Genomic DNA, 19,602 nt, shown 5'->3' on the forward strand with positions numbered 1-19,602 from the left:
GTTGTTTTGTTATTGTTTGTTTTTATAATTTGTATCCAATAGTGGTATATCATGGAGAGGCACTGAAAAATTACATAATACACTTTGAATATAAACAAAGGTAACTGCTAAGAGTACTACTAGTTTCTGAGGTGAAAAACCTACATATCTTTTAAAAATATGTGATTATGTTCAGTAAATTAAATCACAAGGTAGAAAATTTTCAACAAAGAACTGGAAACTAAAAGGAAAAGTCAAATGAAAATCCAAGAACAGAAAAATAATAAAACTGAAATTAACCTACATAAGGCTGCTTCCTCAAGGCTGGGACAGGTGGCTCTTTATCTTATGCAGAGAAACCAACACAGAGAGTCAAGGAAAATGAAGAACAGAGGAATATGGAATTTAAAACCCTTCCCACCTGTTTTATGAGGTCAGCAAAATCTGATACCAATGCTTGACAAAGACAACAAAGAAACATTACAGACTAATTTCTCTCATGAACATAAAGCAAAAATTCTAAACAAATATGAACAGACCAAAGCCAGTAATCAAGTGTGGTTTATTCTAAGAATTCAAAGTTGGGTTAACAATCTATCAGCAAGAAAAAAACACCACATTAACAGAGCAAAGGAGAAATTATATGGTCATTTCAATAGCAGTGGAAAAAGCATTTGATAAGTTCAATATCAACTCGTGAAAACAAATTTAGCAACCTAGGAATACAAGGAACCTTCTTAATCTTTTAAAAGGAACCTACAAAATATATATAGCAAATATTATGTACAATGATGACATATTGAATGCTTTCCCTTTGCAACTGAAAATAAGAGAAAGATGCTGGCAATACCACTTTTACTACTGAACATTTACTAGAGGTCCTAGTGTATAATAAGGCAAGAAGAAGAAAAGAAAGGTATAAAGATTTGAAAGTAGGAAGTCTAAATATCATTATTTTGATTCTGAATATAGAAAATCCAAAGAATCTACAGAACTGGAAAACATATATAAATTCAATTGAATATTTCCATGGGGAAAGGGACTGAGGTCATACCTTACACTATATGCAAAAAATTAATTCCAGGTGTATACTTAAGTAAAAAATAAAGAGTCAAAACTTCCGAGAGATAACATAGGATAATATTTTTTATAACTTTGGGACAGGCAAAAGCTTTAAATAGGACACCAAAACTGAAGCATAAAGGAAAAGATTCATAAGTATGAATGTATTAAAATTAGGAACTTCTGGTTATCAAAACATTCCATTAAGAGAAGAGGCAAGCAAGAGTGGGAGAAGATACTTGCAATACATATAATCAACAAAGGGCTTATATCTAGAATATACCAAGAACCCCTATAAATCAAGAAGAATAAAGAGAATCTAATAGAAAATTAGGCAAGAAAATCAAACAGACACTTTACAAAGGAGGATATCAAAATAGCCAATAAATTTATGAAAAGGTGCTCACCTCATTAGTCACCAGGAAACAAGAATTAAAATCACAATAAGATGTTGCTACACACTGACCATAAAAGCTAAAATGAAGACCAATAATACCAACTGTTACAAAGAATATAGAAAAGGAGAATACTCACACACTACTTGTAGGGATATGAACTGCCTCAAACAGTTAGTTAGGAAAACAGCTTGACAGTACCTGCTAAAGCTGACCTTATGCATATTCTATAACCTAGCAATTCCACTCTTAGATATAGATCCAATGGAAATATGTACACATGTGCACCAAAGAACACTTGCAAGAATGTTTTTAGCAACAGTATTTGTAATTGCCCAAAAGAGCAATAATTCAAATATCTGTCAATAGTAGAATGAATAAATTGTATCAGTGTCATTATATAACAGTATCACTATATATAGTATTTATATACAATGTAATACTATAGAGAAACAAAAATGGATAAACTACAGCCAACAATATGGATGATGACTCTCATCAAACAATGTTTAAATAAAAGAAGCTATACAAAAGAACACATATAGTGTAATACCATTTATATAAAATTTATAAATGGCCACAACTAATTTACGATGTTAAAGGTCAAGATAGTGGTTATCTTGGGAGCGAATCAGAGTGACTGGAAGGGCACAGAAGGGAGCCTCTGGAGTACAACTAATGCTCTTTTTATTACTTGGGTGGTAGTTTTACTGCTGTGTTCCCTTTTCAATAATTCATCAAGCTGTCCAATTCTGATTGGCACATGTTTCTGTATGTATGTCAGAGTCCATAAAAGAGTTTTTTTTTTTTTTTTTTTAAAGCAGGCACAAAAAAATCACTTGTAGCTCTTTAAAATATACAGATCTTTGAGGGGTCTTAGAATGTGCAGAGGTGACTTGCATTTTTTTAAAAAAAGAGTCACCAGTAATTCTGGCCTGTTCTAGAGGTGAAATACATCATGAAACATTATGGATCCTTTCCTTCTATAGGTAGTCATGGCCAAATGACTCACAAGACCCATCTTGGAGTCCTATTCAAGGGGCAATGTTTTTTTTTTAACCACTATGTACACATCAGTATATCAGTATCAGTGTAAGAGTAATCACCCTATAAAGGAAAAAGCAATAACCAATAATCAGCAACTCACCATTGGGAATACTTCATCATCACTAACCAAAGGACTTGTCATTTCTTTGGTTTGAAATGTCAAAGGTGGCAACGAAGGTGTTGCACTTTTGTTCGGCTCACGATCGTGGCTAAATCTAAAAGAGAAGGACTGGTTGTCATTATTGCTACCAAGGACACCTACTTATTTATGGGGCTAAGGATTTAAATTTCTCTGATATCTAACTGTGAGGAAAATACAACAAAACGTTTGTGCTTGTTATCTGGGTATTTCTTGGAAAATAATTTTGCTGATAATTTCTATTCCACTTAAAAGACTTAGAACAATTAATAATGAAGCAGAAAACTTTTATAATTGTTAAAAATATTCTGCCATTCTTATTGCCTACGTTGCTTCCCTTTCTGTGTTTTACTGTTTTATCTCTTGGCCATTTAATTAAATAATATTAAACCAGTTTGAGAAAAATTTCAAAACAGTTAACACGGCTGCCCTTGACAGTTCTAAATAGGTACTCTTTTTTTTTATTCTCTATTTCACTTAACCTCACTGGCTTTCTTAGCAGAGTTATTCCTTTTTTTTTTTTTTGATGCTAATATAAGTTTCTGTATAATAATAATTCTAATTTCTAAGGAGCTTAATAATTTATAGTATGTTTTCAATTTATATCATCTCCTGCACTCCTCCACCCTTAGTTGTATGACCTTGAGCAGGTGACTATATCTTTCTGTGACTTTAATTTTTTCATTTATATAAAAAGGTTGTTAGGTGAATTGAACTCCATAATTTGATGAAAGGTGCAGTATAGAATTTGCTGTTTGTGCTAAGATATGGGGTAGAAGATGAGACTGAATAAAATACCAGTGAGATTTTAAATTTTGGTATGCTGACTAAACAAATGAATAATAAAACAAAGAAACAAACCAACTTACCCTAAAATTTTATACAAAAATGTCCTAACGGTAGGGGCTGTTTGGAGCTAAATAAATATTTTTTCTGAACCTTAATTCATGAAAGTGGGGTTTAAATTTAATCAAAATCATCAAAGACCATGAAAATATAAAAACCCCTTGAATTTAAATTTATTTATTTATTTTTACTAATAATTCAAATTCTCCACAGGTATTGATTAACCATTTTCAGTCTTCATATTTTAACTTCATACAGTTCAAAAAAGTTACATTCTTTTCCTCTGTTCTTATCCAAAGACTATCTATATAAACTTGTTTTTTATTATGCAAACATTTTCAAAGCTATGCATACAAATGGCAATAAAAGGTAAGTGAGGCATCTGTAAATTAGTACATAAAAACAAGCACAACATGCTTTACATTTTTACTCATCTTGAAATAGATCTTTTTTTAAAAATCCATTCTTCCAAACCATAATTACCATGGAAACAGAATAGCAAATTAAACTGAAATAACATGGTTTATGATGTGCACAATAAAATGAAACATCCCACAATTCAAATAGAATTACAACAATTGCCTAGTACATCTGCATAGAATCTTCAGCTGAACCTTTTAACTTAAGTGAAGCTACCATCTATACTTCAAAGCACAGTGGGAAAAAAATAAGATAATTATAGAAATGGTTCAAGAAATATACGTCTCTCTATAATCTCAATTATACAGAGAATTCAGGGAAAGTATTATTTGTCTTAAATTATCTAAATAATTATCTCAATTATCCATTTGGCTTTGGATGTATAGATACAATTTTATGGTCTTAACTACTAAAATTTATGTATGAACATTCTCTTTATTTTAAGATCAATAAAATGTAGAAATTGAAAGGAAAGACTACATTATGAAGTAAAGTACTTTTGCTTTAAATCATCTTTATATCTAAGTTGTTCTTCTAGAATACAGCTATTCAAATACTTCATAAAACCACCTTGCAAAACATGCTAAGAATATCAATTTAAAAGCTATCTTAAAAATTATTTCAGGGCTTCCTTGGTGGCACAGTGGTTGAGAGTCCGCTTGCTGATGCAGGGGACACGGATTCGTGCCCCGGCCTGGGAAGATCCCACATGCCGCAGAGCGGCTGGGCCCGTGAGCCATGGCCGCTGAGCCTGCGCGTCCAGAGCCTGTGCTCCACAGCGGGAGAGGCCACAACAGTGAGAGGCCCGCGTACCGCAAAAAAAAAAAAAAAAAAATTATTTCAGAAGGCTTTTAATACGCTCTCACAAGCCCGTCTGTTCAATTAGCTTTCCCAAAGGCCCCATTCTAAGGCCTCTGCCTACTTTGCCAGGAGTGCAGGATCTGACTGCTTTGTTGGGGAACAGAACTCTACCCAACTTGAGTCGGCTTGAGACCTCAGTCAACTCTGCACAGTTTACAGAGTTGTCCGACTGTACATCCAATCCTGGCCCTCCATTAATTTTATAACCCTCCCTGGGCTGTCCCATAATGTCCTCAGCATGGAACAGGATCCCTGCACAAACTATGCTAATTTACCTGCTTCCAGCCTCGCCTTCTAACACTCCACATAACGCTCCCTTATTCTATGAACTACTCATTATTTCCTGGCCTAGAACTCTTTCACCTGCTGTGTTTTTCTCCTGATTAAGCAACACCATGGTGCCAAAACTTACTCAACTTACTTTTTTGCTTCTAACCAGCTATTCATTCCTTGACAAGGGATTCTGTAGCGTGATTAAGACAAACCTGACTTTGTGGTTTTTTAGTATTAGAAACTTTTAATTTATTGACTAGATTTGCTTGTGATTACCAAGATATTTCTGGTACAGGATATAATTTTTAAAGCCGTATATTCAGTTTTAAGTATGAATTGTATATAGAGATAAAACTCCATTTATTATAAAACTGATTTGCCATTAAAATTAGTTGTATATTAATAGCTCTGGATACCACTACTCTAAGTGAGAATGTAAATGATCCTTAAACTTCAAAACTCTAACTTTTAAAAACTTTAAAAACATTTAATACATCCTCACCAAATTCAATTTCATCTCATTCATTAATTTTTTTAAAGTGCTGAATAACTTTCTTATTGGAAAGTAAATCCTCTGGAATATCCTAAAATTCTTCACATTTTAAGTGGATGAGCATGAAAATTTTCTTATCACTTCTAACAGGAGTGAAAAACAACAACAAAAACTGAGTTACCTCCAAGTGGCTAAAAGATTATTTTAATAATACAGTATACAAATCTTCCTCAGGTAAAAGCAAGAAGTGGCTAAAAATTAGACTACAGACTTAAAAATTTTGTGGAACATTATCTTTATATACCTTTACCTAAAAGCTTTTTCCTTTCTAAAATAGCTTAATATGACCTTATTGCATTAGCCATTGGTATGTAAATATGACTATGTATTTTTAAAAATTATTTTCTGCCTAATCAATACATAGAGCTTTCACTATTTGACTTCACTGAGCCGTGCTGTGAGGGAAGGAAAGCACATTGCCTTTTTCACTTGCTAAAATTAATAGATATGTGCTTTACAGTTCTCCACTGGTGAGTTCACAGTGTCCTTGCCTCTCAACAACTCTTTCCCCATAGTGGGTTTTACATGGTAATAATTTATTCAGAACATTTGAAATGTTGTTTCTTTTAAAAAAAATCAGGTCACTGGAGAACACTGAAATCAGACAAGCCATTAAAACAAACTTAATGAAACTTTCAACAAATCGGACTGGCAGGACACAAGGCTTTGCAGCAGGAATAGTCGCCCAAACTGCTTATTAAGATAGTCTCCTGCTGAGCATTTTACCTCTTATGCTGCTCTCTGTGTCCCCTACTGTCTTGTTTTCATTAGGCATGTTTAACACATTCCCTACTGCCTGGCAAAGAGAAAAGGGAGCAATCCAAACAATAAAAACACTCTTTAAAAATAGTAAAAAGCAGAGTAGCTGTCTTTTTGTTTAAATAACAACACCTAGTACCTTCATCCAAGGCTTTCAAAGTTATTCCCAACAAGCAAGAATAGGAAACAGTGTTGTGCATCTAATGGGCGCTCAACACAGACCAATGACTAAGATACACTGGAAGACCCTTTGTAACACAGGGGCCTGCTTTCTCCTACAATGAGAAACTATACACATGGGGTGGTGAGTTGACCCATGGAGAAATGAATCCATAGAGTAGGGAAGCACTTTGTAAAGCATTCATTCTATATTAGAAAATACATTCTTACCCTCAAATCAAGATTAGGCCCCTTTGGACAGATTTTCAGTTACACTGGTCGGTCAACGTGGGCACACGCACCAGAGAACTGGCCCCTGGTGTGGCGCAGTGCCGGCTTTCATCCTCCCCACACTGCTTGTGTGCTGCTGCTTCCACCCCATCACAGCACCCCCCACACAGTGCTTTTTCTGGGTAGCAGCCAGTCTTCCCTCATTCCCTTCCCTAACCACCTGAAGAGGGGTTATTACTTTAGCACTTCTGAATGCTTTCTGTTTCTTACATCGGGTTAGAATATATCCCTCTAATACATACAGGGCTGGGGAGGTGAAAGTGGGAGAGAGCTGTACTACATCCACAAGAATGCTGAGCAGACATTTTTAGTAGGGCCCCTGGACTTATGGATTTATCTACCTGTAGAACTGGACCCCTTAGTTACAAAGTCGAGCCTGGTATCACTCCTCCCCAACAGGACTTTTGAGGAAATGTCAGATTCAGCCATTTGTTTATCCACCAAAATATACTTTTTAGGTACTGTGAGTTGTTGGAGCAGTATTAACATTATTATAAATACTAACAATTTTGTTAGTTATAATAACATCAGTAATAATGGCTAACATTTAGGGGACTATATATTTTACATGGAACTATGTTTTCTCCTATAGTCCTCAGAAAACCCCTATAACTATTATCTGTATTTGTCAGACAGGAAAACAAAGGTTAAGTGAATTTCCCAAAGTTGCAAATATTATTTATATTTTATGAAAACAATATGTAAAGTTTTCATGCTAAGTATTATGAGCTTCAAAGCAAAAGCTGTATTGAAGTTGGGTCTGGACTTATTAATTTACCGTTTCTCAGCACCATGGAATGTTAATAAATCAAATAAGTTTGGGGAATGTTGCACATCATACCTGTTCCTGGAAACTCACAATGTAATTAGCAATATTAATGGCTTTAAGAAATCCTATAGAAAAGAAACTTGTTTGTCTTGCTGAGCATTTTCCAAGGATGGGAAAATGGTGAAAGAACTCCAGAGGCAGTTCTGACTCCATAAATACTTTACTAAAGTTGAAGAAATTAGCCAATTTTGTGGCTGATGTATTTACTTAAATTTTGAACTAAGACATTTTAAAGAGCCTGGGGATAATGAGGCAGCAGATATTGATTTTCCACACTCTTCTTTTCACACAGAAAGGACCTCTCTTACACATTCATAGATTCTTTCCTATGAAATGACCACAGTTTTTCGCCACTGCTGAAGTGTCAATATAAAGTGTATATATATTTGAAGTTAAGTCAGACATGATATCTTCCTATATTTTGACGTAAAAAATAAGATTACTTATTTGTATATTTTGTATGCCACATCAGGTTCTAAGAAGGGTCTGAAGTGACGAAAACTCATTTTAACACTCTACCCATTTCACTGTTATACTTTGAAAGCTATTGGCAACACAGAATTTCATATAAAAAATGGTATATCTAGACTATTGAATTATCACCATAAAATAAATGTTAAAAAACTGAAGAGAAAGTATATAAAATTATAATTTGAATTGTTTAAAAATAAATGTCACTTAAATGTCTGTACAGTTATGTCCTTATGTAATGGTGTCAGCATACCAATCTTCATTTTTTCCCTTATTTTTTTGGCTCTGATAGGCATACCTTCCTGTTTCTTCATAGGTATTTTGGTTAGCCCATGCTGATTTTCCACTGGCATGAAGTTCTGCAAGGTCATTTTGGAGCCTTTCATTCTCATATTCCAGTATGTTAATAGATGTATGCCTTGCATGTTCGCTGTTAGTGAAGTCCATACTCTAGAGAATAAAATAAACTATCATTGAAAAAAATTGTTACTTACAAGTGACGCATGTTTTCTGTGCATTTGGACACACGTTGGAAAGACCCTTTAATTTGAGTCAAGTGATGTAGCTCTACTCCTGTGTGCCTCCTAAATGCCTCTTCTCACCCTCGCCTTCTCATAACACAGGTCCTCAGGGACAGCTGCCACTGAACACATCGCAGTAAAAGGGGTGCACACACTACTGCCCACGCTCCAGTACAGAAAAGGCTCACTCCATGCATTACTGTTCTCTGCAGTTAGAGGAAATCGGCTAGATAAAGGAGTTTTTGTGTTTATAGGGTATGCCTTCTAGTGCTGATTAATAATGGAACCAGAATTAACATAACTTTCAATTTTAAAAGATTTTTTTCTGATTAAAACAATACATGTCATTATGGAAAATCACACATCAATTCCCCACTGTTGGGTGATGCAACAAATTATATACTAAATCCATGTAGACTGGGATATGATTTTGGACCATTCTATACCAAGATCATTAGATCCTGGTTGAGACCATGCCAATACCACACAGTCTTGACCAATGTAGCTTCATGATAAAGTTTTACTCTCTGGTATGGGCAACCCAATTTTAATGTCTTCATAAAAGAGTAAGCAGCATATTTAAATCACAAAATGAGAGGTTTAGAGCAAGAAGAAAGATTCCTGATGCTGTTTTAATTAAATGCTGTAAGAAGTTTCTTAGGGAGAGTCTAAACATTTTTCTCACAAAATTTTAAAAAACAGGATATATACTCACATGAAAACGCATGAAAATGTTTTAAATGACCCCATGTAGTCCTTTATAGTGTTATGATTCGAATACCCATGAATTATGTAGTTGCTGATTAAACAATAGCTCTCTGCTTTCAGAAGGATAATATTTTTGCACAAAAAGCATAACATGAGTAAAATATCTTTTGAAGCTACAAATGTCTATGTTTAAAAGCTCATAAGACTATAGTTGATTATGGCTTAGAACTTTCATTTTTAAGTTTCTAAATTTAAGGCTTTGAGTGCCATTTCATATGGGCTGCCATGCCATTAAAGTCATTCAAAAATTTTTGACTAATTGCACATTTAAAATTATTCATATACTATCATATTAGTATCAACATTGATAAGTATAGAAATATATATTAGGCATTTAAAATGTTTACCTATTTGTTTTATTTTTTGCTTCACAGGCAAAGTCTGTTTATTAAAATTTTTGTTTACTGCCTAATGTATTATAGAAGTTTATGAATTTTAGAAAGATCTTACTTTTGAATAAAAAAAAAAAGTGCTCCAGGAGATCAAGTGTCCTCAAAACAGTACAGCAAGGGTTATATACTTATATGTCTATTGACCAAGATGCCCTTTGGGAAAGAAGGGCCATTCAAGGTATTTCTCTGCTTGTTAGGCCCTTGCCTTTAGTATATCTCAACTTTGCTCATTTGAGATACACTGGTGCATATAAAAGAGTAATCTATAATCTTCTTTAAAAGAGAAAGGATTGTTTATTCTAAAATTAGAGCAGATTTGTGGTAAACATAAAGGAGGCAGATCTTATAAAATTTGCACTCATATGGAGAATACTCATATGTACAGATCTGTTTGAAAAAGATCTTGGAAAACATTCAAAATTTCACTCCTAAAAAGACATCTACTAGTCAAAATATATAACTCTTGATGGTCTGCTGTTCTGTTACAATTTTATTCAAAAATTTTCTATAAAATTAGATTTCATCTGTGACTCTTTGGCCCAGTGTTGGTTTAAAGTAATTAAGAATGATAGTAATGATTTTTTTAAAAACCCAGAATTTTCTAAATGTACCAAAATTAAATGTGTTGTGAGCATGACCTGAAAGAATTACACAGGTAATGTATTTACACGATTTGTATCTAAAAGCGTTTTCCAGTTTCCTGGACAACATTTTGGGGCTCTCTCATTTTATTTTTTTCCTAAATACTTTTCTAGGGATTTCAGAAATATATCCTCCACTAGATGGTTATCATGCATTGATTAAACTTTACCTCTGTACTGCTGATGGGTTCTTTTACAGGCCCATTATCTCAATTTCTTGTTTTTTCCCTCCAAATTTTAGGGTTTCATAGTTTTAATCGACCTTTTTTCTTGAAATGGAAAAACCTGCTGGTGCGTGTTTACTTGAACTCACTGGCTCGAGGCCAGTTGAGTTGCTGAACTGTCTGAATGATAGTACTTTGTATGTGCACTTTTTCTCTTAAATTCATGTGTATTCTACAATAGTAATTAGGCTAACAAAGTACTTCTACAGAAGGACTGGCTTTAATCATGTTAATTTAAGGTTACTATATTAATTTTTAGTATATAAATGGATGTTTTAGATGCTTATGAGGGTACTAATTTTTTATGCTGTTATTTTATTTAGCAAACTTTATGGATAGTGAAAGGCAAATTAGTCTTTAAAATTACCATAAATTCTGAGTTCTGATTAAATCTAACTTGATTACACCTTCATTAAATAAAAGAAAATTTAACAAATACAAATATAGGTCTAAATAAATATGGAATCACAAAAAAACTATCATGATAAAATTGATTCTTCGCAATTTACCCAGGAGCAGAATAAAGATAAACCCCTCACTTTTCTCCATACAGTCAAGTTTTTGCACAAAAAAACCACTTGCTAGTACTGTTCCTATTCTAAGTGTCTCACTGAGACAGGAGGAAAACTTACATACCAGGTGGATAGTCCCAACAGTAAATTCTCCAGAGGAAAATGGGGTGGTCACAGCCCCAGGTATGCAATAGGTAAGAAATGAGTGCAGGGCTGCTGTTCCTACCTGGGTAGGTCTTACCACTGGGTGGGTGTCACTTTTCAACCTTTTTTTCCCCTAAGTATAAATAATCAGGGAGTTTCACAATTAATTAAGCAGAAAAGTTCTCAAAGCTCTAGTTATTCAGAAATGACCTACCTTTATATCAGCAATTCCACTTATCTAGGAAGGAAAAAATAATTGTTATTTTAATATTATACAAATACTACGTATTTTAGAAGATCTAAAGATAATGATGTAAATATTATGTTTCTTACTGCCCGAGGTAAAGTTTCAACACAAATTATTTAATTGTATGTTTACTTATTAATTTTAGTTATTTCAGAGCAAATTAACTATCTAATTATGGGATTTTAACATATAACAGATATGAGTTTTCTTTATTAAATCTTTAAACAGATAAGTGCTAAATAGGTGACAATAGATTTTAAAGGCTTAAAGAGCCAAGAGTCATACTGAATTCTTTCTTATTATTCAATACACACAAGATTTTTCTCTTTGGGCAGTGGCTTGACTATTTCAATTATCAAAGTCAATGCCAAATCTTCATATATAAAAAATGGAGAGCAATTATAAAGTCAACTTCCTATGAGGGGAATGTGTTCAAGATGGCATAGTAGGAAGACCCTGAACTCACCTTGTCCCAGGGGCACACCAAAATTACAACTACTTATAGAGCAACTACCTATGAGAACAACCTGAAGACTAGCAGAGAAGATTTTCCATGACTAAAGTTATAAAGAAAGAACCACAATGAGACGGGTAGACGGGGTGGAGACACGGTATAGTCAGGACCCACATTCCTGGATCAGCAACTTTCAAACTGGAAGAATATCATAATTGCAGAGGTCCTCCCCAAGGAGCAAGGGATCTGAGCCCCACATCAGGCTCCCCAGACTGGGGGTCCTGTACCAGGAAAATGAGCCCCTAGGATGTCTGGCTTTGAACACCAGCAGGACTTACGTTAAGCCAGAGGGCTGTAGGGAACAGAGACTCTGCTCTTCAAGAAAACACACAAAACTTCTCATGCTCCAAGTCTCAGCACAGAGGCAGAGTTTGAAAGGATCTGGGATCAGATAAACTTGCTAATCTTGGAGAGCCTCCTGGAGAGGCAGGAGGCAAATAGGACTCCCCTGGGGATGATGATACAGGTGGCAGCTATTCTTGGGAGCTCATTCTACCACATGGACACCAGCACTGGCAAGTGCCATTTTGGAGACCTCCCTCTAGCCTCTTAGTGCCAGGGGTTACCTGCCCAACCAGCTGGATGGCACCAGTCCCAGGACTTCATGAGCTGCACATCTAGCTGTGCCAGGGCATGGCCCCACCTATCAAAAGTCTGGAACCAACCTCAGGCCCCACAGGCACCATGGTCAGCTATGCTGGGGCCCAACCCCACCCACCTGTGGGCCAGCATCCACCACATGAGGCAGAGCCTGGCAGCCACCCTCACAAGGGCCCAGCAGTGCCAACCAGTGTGCCCACATTAGTTGGCCATGCCACAAGAGAAGGGTTCATGCAGCCCACATATGAGGCATCCCAAGAGCACACAACTCTGGTGAATAGAGGGGAGTGTTCTGCTGGGCCCCATAGGACATCTCCTACATAAGGCCACTTCTCCAAAATCAGGAATCATAATCAACCTACCTACTATGAAGAAATAAAAACAGAAAATTAGGCAAAATGAGGTGAGAGAGATATATATTCCATATGTAGAAGAGGTAGGTGAAGGGAGATAAGCAATCTACCCAATAAAGAGTTCAAGGCAATGATTTTAAAGATGCTCAATGAGCTCAGGAGAAGAATGGATGAACACAGTGATAAGTTTAATGGAGTTAGAAAATACAAAGAAGAACCAAAAAGAGCTGAAGAATACAATAACTGAAAAAATACACTGGAAGGGATCAACAGGAGATTAGATGATAGAAAGGAATGGACCAGTGAACTGGAAGACAGTAGTGGAAATCACCCAACCTGAACAGAAAAAAGAAAAAATAATTTTAAAAAATGAGGACAGTTTAAGATACCTTTGGGACAACATCATGGATACTAATATTCACATTATAGGAGTTGCAGAAGGAGAAGGGAGAGGGAAAGGAGCAGAGAACTTACTGGAGGAAATAATAGCTGTAAATCCCCCTAACCTGGGGAAGGAAACAGACATCCAGGTACAGGAAGCATAGAGAGTCCTAAATAAGATGAACCCAAAAAGGCCCACACCAAGACACATTATAATTAAAATGGAAAAAAATTAAGGTAAAGAGAATCTTAAAAGCAGTAAGAGAAAGCAACTAGTTACATACAAGGGAACTCCAAAAGACTGTCAGCTGACTTTTCAGCAGAAAGTGCAGTTCAGCAGAGGATGGCATGATATGTTTAAAGTGACAAAAGGGAAAAACCTACAACCAAGAATACTCTACCCAGTAAGGCTATTATTAAGATTTGAAGGAGAGACAAAGCTTTTAGCAAAAGCTATAAGTGTTCAGCACCACTAAACCGGCTTTACAGGAAATGTTACAGGGATTTCCTTAAGCAGAAAAGAAAAGGTCACTACTGGAAATATGAAAATTAGGAAAGGAAAAACTCTCATTGGTAAAGGCAAACATACAGAAGGTAGTAAAGCTAGTAGAAGGTTAAAAGACAAAAGTATTAAAATCATCTATATCTATAATAAATAGTTAAGGAATACACAAAACAAAGAGATATAAAACATGACCTCAAAAACATTAAACGTGAGTGGGGAGTAAAAATGTAGAGTTGTCAAAATGCATCTAAACTTAAGAAATCATCATAAACATTGTCATCAAATCACAAGGAAAAAAGCAAAAGAAGAAGAAAAGAACAAAAAAGAACTATGAAAACAATGAACAATATGGCAGTAAGCACATACTTATTAATAATTACTTTAAATATAAGTGGCCCAAACACTCCAATCAAAAGACACAGAGTGGCTGAACAGATTAAAAAACAAGACCCATATATATGCTGCCTACAAGAGACACACTTAGATCTAAAGACACACACAGACTGAAAATGAGGGGATGGAAAAAGGTATTCTATGCAAATGGAAATGAAAAGAAAGTTGGGGTAGCAATACTCCTATCAGACAAAATAGACTTTAAAATGAAGACTATAGCAAGACAAAGAAGGACATAGCATAATGATAAAGGGATCAATCCAAGAAAAAGATATAACACTTGTAAATATATATGCACCCAACATGGGAGCACCTAAATACATAAGCAAATATTAACAAACATAAAAGGAGAAAGTGAAAGTAATACAATAATAGTAGGGGACTATAACAACCTACTTACATCAATGGACTCATTATCCAGACAGAAAATCAATAAGGAAATACTGCCCATAAATGACACACTAGAGCAGTTAGAGTTAATAGATACATACAAAACATTTCATCCAAAACCAGAAGAATACACATTCTTTTCAAGTGCACATGGAAAATTCTCTAGAATAGATCACATGCTAGGCCAGGAACAAGTCTCAATACATTTAAGAAAATTGAAATTATACCAAGCATCTTTTTCGACTATAATACTATAAGACTAGAAATAACGGAAAGTTGTAAGAAAAAAAATGCTATTAAACAACAAATTGGTCACTGAAGAAATAAAGAGAAAATACAAATATCTGGAGACAAATGAAAATGGAAACACAATTTGAAATCTATGGGAATGAAGCAAAAGCAGTTCCAAGAGAGAAGTTTATAGTGATACCAGCCTACCTCAGGAAACAATAAAAATCTCAAACAATCTAACCTTGCACCTAAAGAAACTAGAAAAAGAAGAATAAACAAAACCCACACTTAGCAGAAGGAAAGAAATCATAAGATCAGAGCATAAATAGATGAATTAGAAGCTAAAAAAAATAGAAAAAATTAATGGCACTAAGAGCTGCTCCCTTTAAAAGATTAAAAAATTGATAAACCTTTAGCCAGACTCATAAAGAAAAAAAAAGAAATACAGCCCAAATAAATAAAATCAGAAATGAAAATGGAGAAATTACAACTGACACCACAGAAATACCAAGGATCATAAAAGATTATTATGAACAATTATACACCAATAAAATGGACAACCGAGAGGAAATGGATAAACTTTTAGAAATGTACAATCGTCCAAAACTGAATCAAGAAGTAGAAAATATGAACAGACATTACCAGTCATGAAATTGAATCAGTAATCAAAAAACTCCCAACAAATAAAAGTTAAGGATCAGACAACTTCACAGGTTAATTCTACCAAACATTTAAAGAAGAGTTAATGCTGATCCTTTTCAAATTATTCCAAAATATTGAGGGGGAAGGAATGCTTCTGAACTCATTCTGTGAGGCCAGAATCAGATTGATGCTGAAACCAAACAAAGACACCACACACACACACACACACACACACACACACACACACACACCCCACAGGCCAATATCACTGCTGAACATAGATGCAAAAGTCCTCAACAAAATACCAGCAAATCTAGCTCAACAACACTTTAAAAAGATCATACACCATGATCAAGTGGGATTTATCCCAGAGATGCATGGATGGTTCAATGTCTGCAAATCAATCAACTTGATACACCACAGTAACAAACTGAAGAATAAAAGTCATGTGATCATCACAATAGATACAGATAAAGCTTTTGACAAAATTCAACATCCATTCATGATAAAAGCTCTCCAGAAAGTGGGCATAGAGGGAACATACCTCAACATAATAGAGGCCATATATGACAAACCCACAGTTAACATCATACTCAACAGTGAAAAGCTGAAAGCAATTCCTCTAAGATCAGTACCAAGACAAGGATACCCACTCTTGCCACTTATTTAACATAGTACTGGAAGTCCTAGTCACAGTAATGAGACAAGAAAAACAAAAGGATTTCAAATTGGAAAGGAAGAAGTAAAACTGTCACTGTTTGTAGATGATACGAAACAATATATAGAAAGCCCTCAAGATGCCACCAAAAAACTATTAGATGTAATAAATGAATTCAATAAGTTTCAGGATACAAAATTAATATACAGAAATCCTTTGCATTCCTATACACTAATAATGAACTATCAGAAAGAGAAATTAAGAAAACATTCCCATTTATAATCACATTAAAAAAATAAAATACCTAGGAATAAATCGACCTAAGGAGGTGAAAGACCTATACCTGGAAAACTATAAGACACTGATGAAAGAAATTGAAGATGACTTAAACAAATGGAAAGATATACTGTGCTCAAAAGTTGGAAGAATTAATATTGTTAAAATGACCCTATTCCCCAAGGCAATCTACAGATTCAATGCAATCCCTTTCAAAATACCAACCGTATTTTTCACAGCACTAGCAGAAATAATTCTAAAATTTGTTTAGAAATGCAAAAGACCTTGAATAACCAAAAAAAATCTTGAGAATGGAGAACGAAGCTGGATATATCATGCTCCCTGACTTTAGACTATACTACAAAGCTACTGTAATCAAAATAGTATGGCACTGGCACAAAAATAGTACATTGATCAATGGAACAGACCAGAGAGCCCAGAAATAAATCCACACTTATATGGTCATTAATCTACAACAAAGGAGGCAAGAATATACAATGGGAAAAAGACCGCTCTTCAATAAATGGTGTTGGGAAAACTGGACAGCTACATGCAAAAGAATCAAACTGGATTACTCTCACACCATGCACAAAATAAACACAGAATGTATTAAAGATTTAAATGTAAGACCTGAAATCAAAGAACTCCTAGAAGGAAACATAGGCAGTATACTCATTTACACTGGTCTTAGTAATATAGTTTTTGGATCTGTCTCCTCAGGCAAGGGAAACAAAAGCAAAAATAAACAAGTGTGCTTACATCAAACTAAAAAGCTTTTGCACAGGGAAAGAAACTATAAACAAAATGAAAAGGCAGCTTGACAAATGGGAGAAGATATTTGCAAATGATACATCTGATAAGGGGTTAATATCCAAAATATATAAAGAACTGATACAACTCAACATCAAAAAAAAACTGATTAAAAAATGTGGATGTCAATAGACATACAGATGACTAAAAGACATGAAAAGATGCTCAACGTCACTAATCATCAAGGAAATGCAAATCAAAACCACAATGTGATCATCTGTTAACACCCGTTAGAAAGGCTATCATAAAAAAGACAGAAAATAACTAGTGTTGGTGAGGATGTGGAGAAAAGCAATGTTTGTGCACTACTGGTGGGAATATAAATTGGTACAGCCTCTAAGGAAAAAAATATGGAGGTTCCTCAAAAAATTAAAAACAGAACTGTCATATGATCCAGCAATTTCACATCTGGGTATTTACCTAAAGAAAACAAAAACACTAACTCAATAGCTGAGATACGGAAACAACCTAAATGTCCATCAATAGACAAATGGATAAAGAAGATGTGGTGTATATATACAATGGAATATTATTCAGCCATAATTTTAAAAAAATGAAATCTTGCTATTTGGGACAACAAGTGGATCTAGTGGATGGATCTAGAGGCTATTATGCTAAGTGAAATAAGTCAGACTGAGAAGGACAAATACCATATAATCTCACTTATAGGTGGAATCTAAAAAACAAAACAAAACAGACTCAAGGATACACAGAACAAATTGATGGTTGCCAGAGGGGAGGGCGTAAGGGTGGATGGGTGAAATGAGTGAAGGGGATTAAGAGGTACAAACCTCCAGGTATAAAATAAATAAGCAATGGGATGTACTAAACAGCATATGGAATATGGTCAATAATACTAAAATAACTTTATATGGGACAGATGGTTACTAGACTATTGTGATCATTTCATAATATATGCAAATGTTAAATCACTATGAGGCACACCTGAAACCAACATATTTTAGGTCAAGTACATTTCAATTAAAGTAACCTTCCTATATAAAGTAAAATCTTACATAAAATATATATGATTAAATGCTATTTTAATAAGATCACATTGAAGGCTATACATCAATGGCATTCCATTTTATGATAGCCCATTAACAAATCTTTAGACATATATATTATATATGTGTATATATATATATATGTGCTAAGTGCTCCAGAGGTAATCAAATATCAAAAAGTGACTCTGCCTTTATGGAAAATACAATAAAATTGAGTAGGCTAAAGTAACGTGTATGAAAAAATAGTAAATAATATAGATATGGTATAATTATGTGTTAAATTATGTTGCACCAAGTAGGAACTCAAATGTTTTCTGAATCAATGAATGTCAACGATTATTGGAATTGAGATCATCCAGAAAGTGAGATAAGACAAGGCTTCAGTGATCTTTTTGATGATATTAGAAATGATTTTCATGATAACTTATTCATGCTTCTTAGACTACAGGTGAGTCCCATAAATCCACAAGTATTCACTGAGCCCTACACTATACCAAACTCTGTATGAAGAAAAAGTATAAAACATAGTCCACTTCTTCCCTCAAGAAGTCTATGACTGGGGATTCCCTGGTGGCACAGTGGTTGAGAGTCTGCCTGCCAATGCAGGGGACACGGGTTCATGCCCCAGTCCAGGAGGATCCCACATGCTGTGGAGCGGCTGGGCCCGTGAGCCATGGCTGCTGAGCCTGTGCATCCGGAGCCTGTGCTCCACAACGGGAGAGACCACAACAGTGAGAGGCCCGCATACCGCAAAAAAAAAAAAAAAAAAAAAGGAGTCTATGACTGATGAGACAAAACATACCCATACTAAACAATTAAAAAAATAAAAGAAGACAATTCTAAACTTAGTGCTAAATTGTTATAACTAAGTGCTAAAGAAAGTCAAAGAAAGGAGAACTAAACGGGCCCTAGAGTAATGGGAGATGAATTCATGGAGGAAATAAAATTTAATCTAGTCCCTTAAGGGACTGGTAGGATTTAATAAAGAAAAGGTATGTCCTTACTCTCGTAAAGGAAAGGTGGAGGACATATAATAGGTTGATTCATTCATCATTCATTCATTCATTTGTTCATTCACTCATCCAACAGAAGATTTTTTCAGTGCCTCCTATATTTAGGCACTATAGTAAGTGTTGAGGTACAATGGTAAACTAGGACCATAACTGCCCTCAGTGAGCCTACTGGTAAGGGGACGGGTAGCTGACAAGAAACAGGTAATTTTAATATTGTGGTATGATAAGTGCTAAGTAAAGGATGCTATGATGGCTTCGAGGAGGGACTCTTAACAGAGGAAAATCAGGGAAGATTT

At 34.9% G+C, this 19,602-nt stretch overlaps 1 protein-coding gene across 1 annotated transcript in view; it reads right to left on the reverse strand.

The window, feature by feature from the left end:
• Nucleotides 1-19,602, reverse strand: part of DEUP1 (deuterosome assembly protein 1) — a 222,413-nt gene that overhangs the window by 13,174 nt on the left and 189,637 nt on the right. The window contains exons 17-19 of the mRNA XM_082628463.1: nucleotides 11,501-11,524; nucleotides 8,383-8,534; nucleotides 2,584-2,698 (exon numbers count right to left, since the gene is read on the reverse strand). Of these exons, the coding sequence (XP_082484589.1) occupies nucleotides 2,584-2,698; nucleotides 8,383-8,534; nucleotides 11,501-11,524 (291 nt within the window). The remainder of the gene's footprint in view (nucleotides 1-2,583; nucleotides 2,699-8,382; nucleotides 8,535-11,500; nucleotides 11,525-19,602) is intronic.

The sequence above is a fragment of the Mesoplodon mirus genome (assembly GCF_964341445.2).
Source record: "Mesoplodon mirus genome assembly, chromosome: 7".
NCBI classification, from domain to species: domain Eukaryota; kingdom Metazoa; phylum Chordata; class Mammalia; order Artiodactyla; family Ziphiidae; genus Mesoplodon; species Mesoplodon mirus.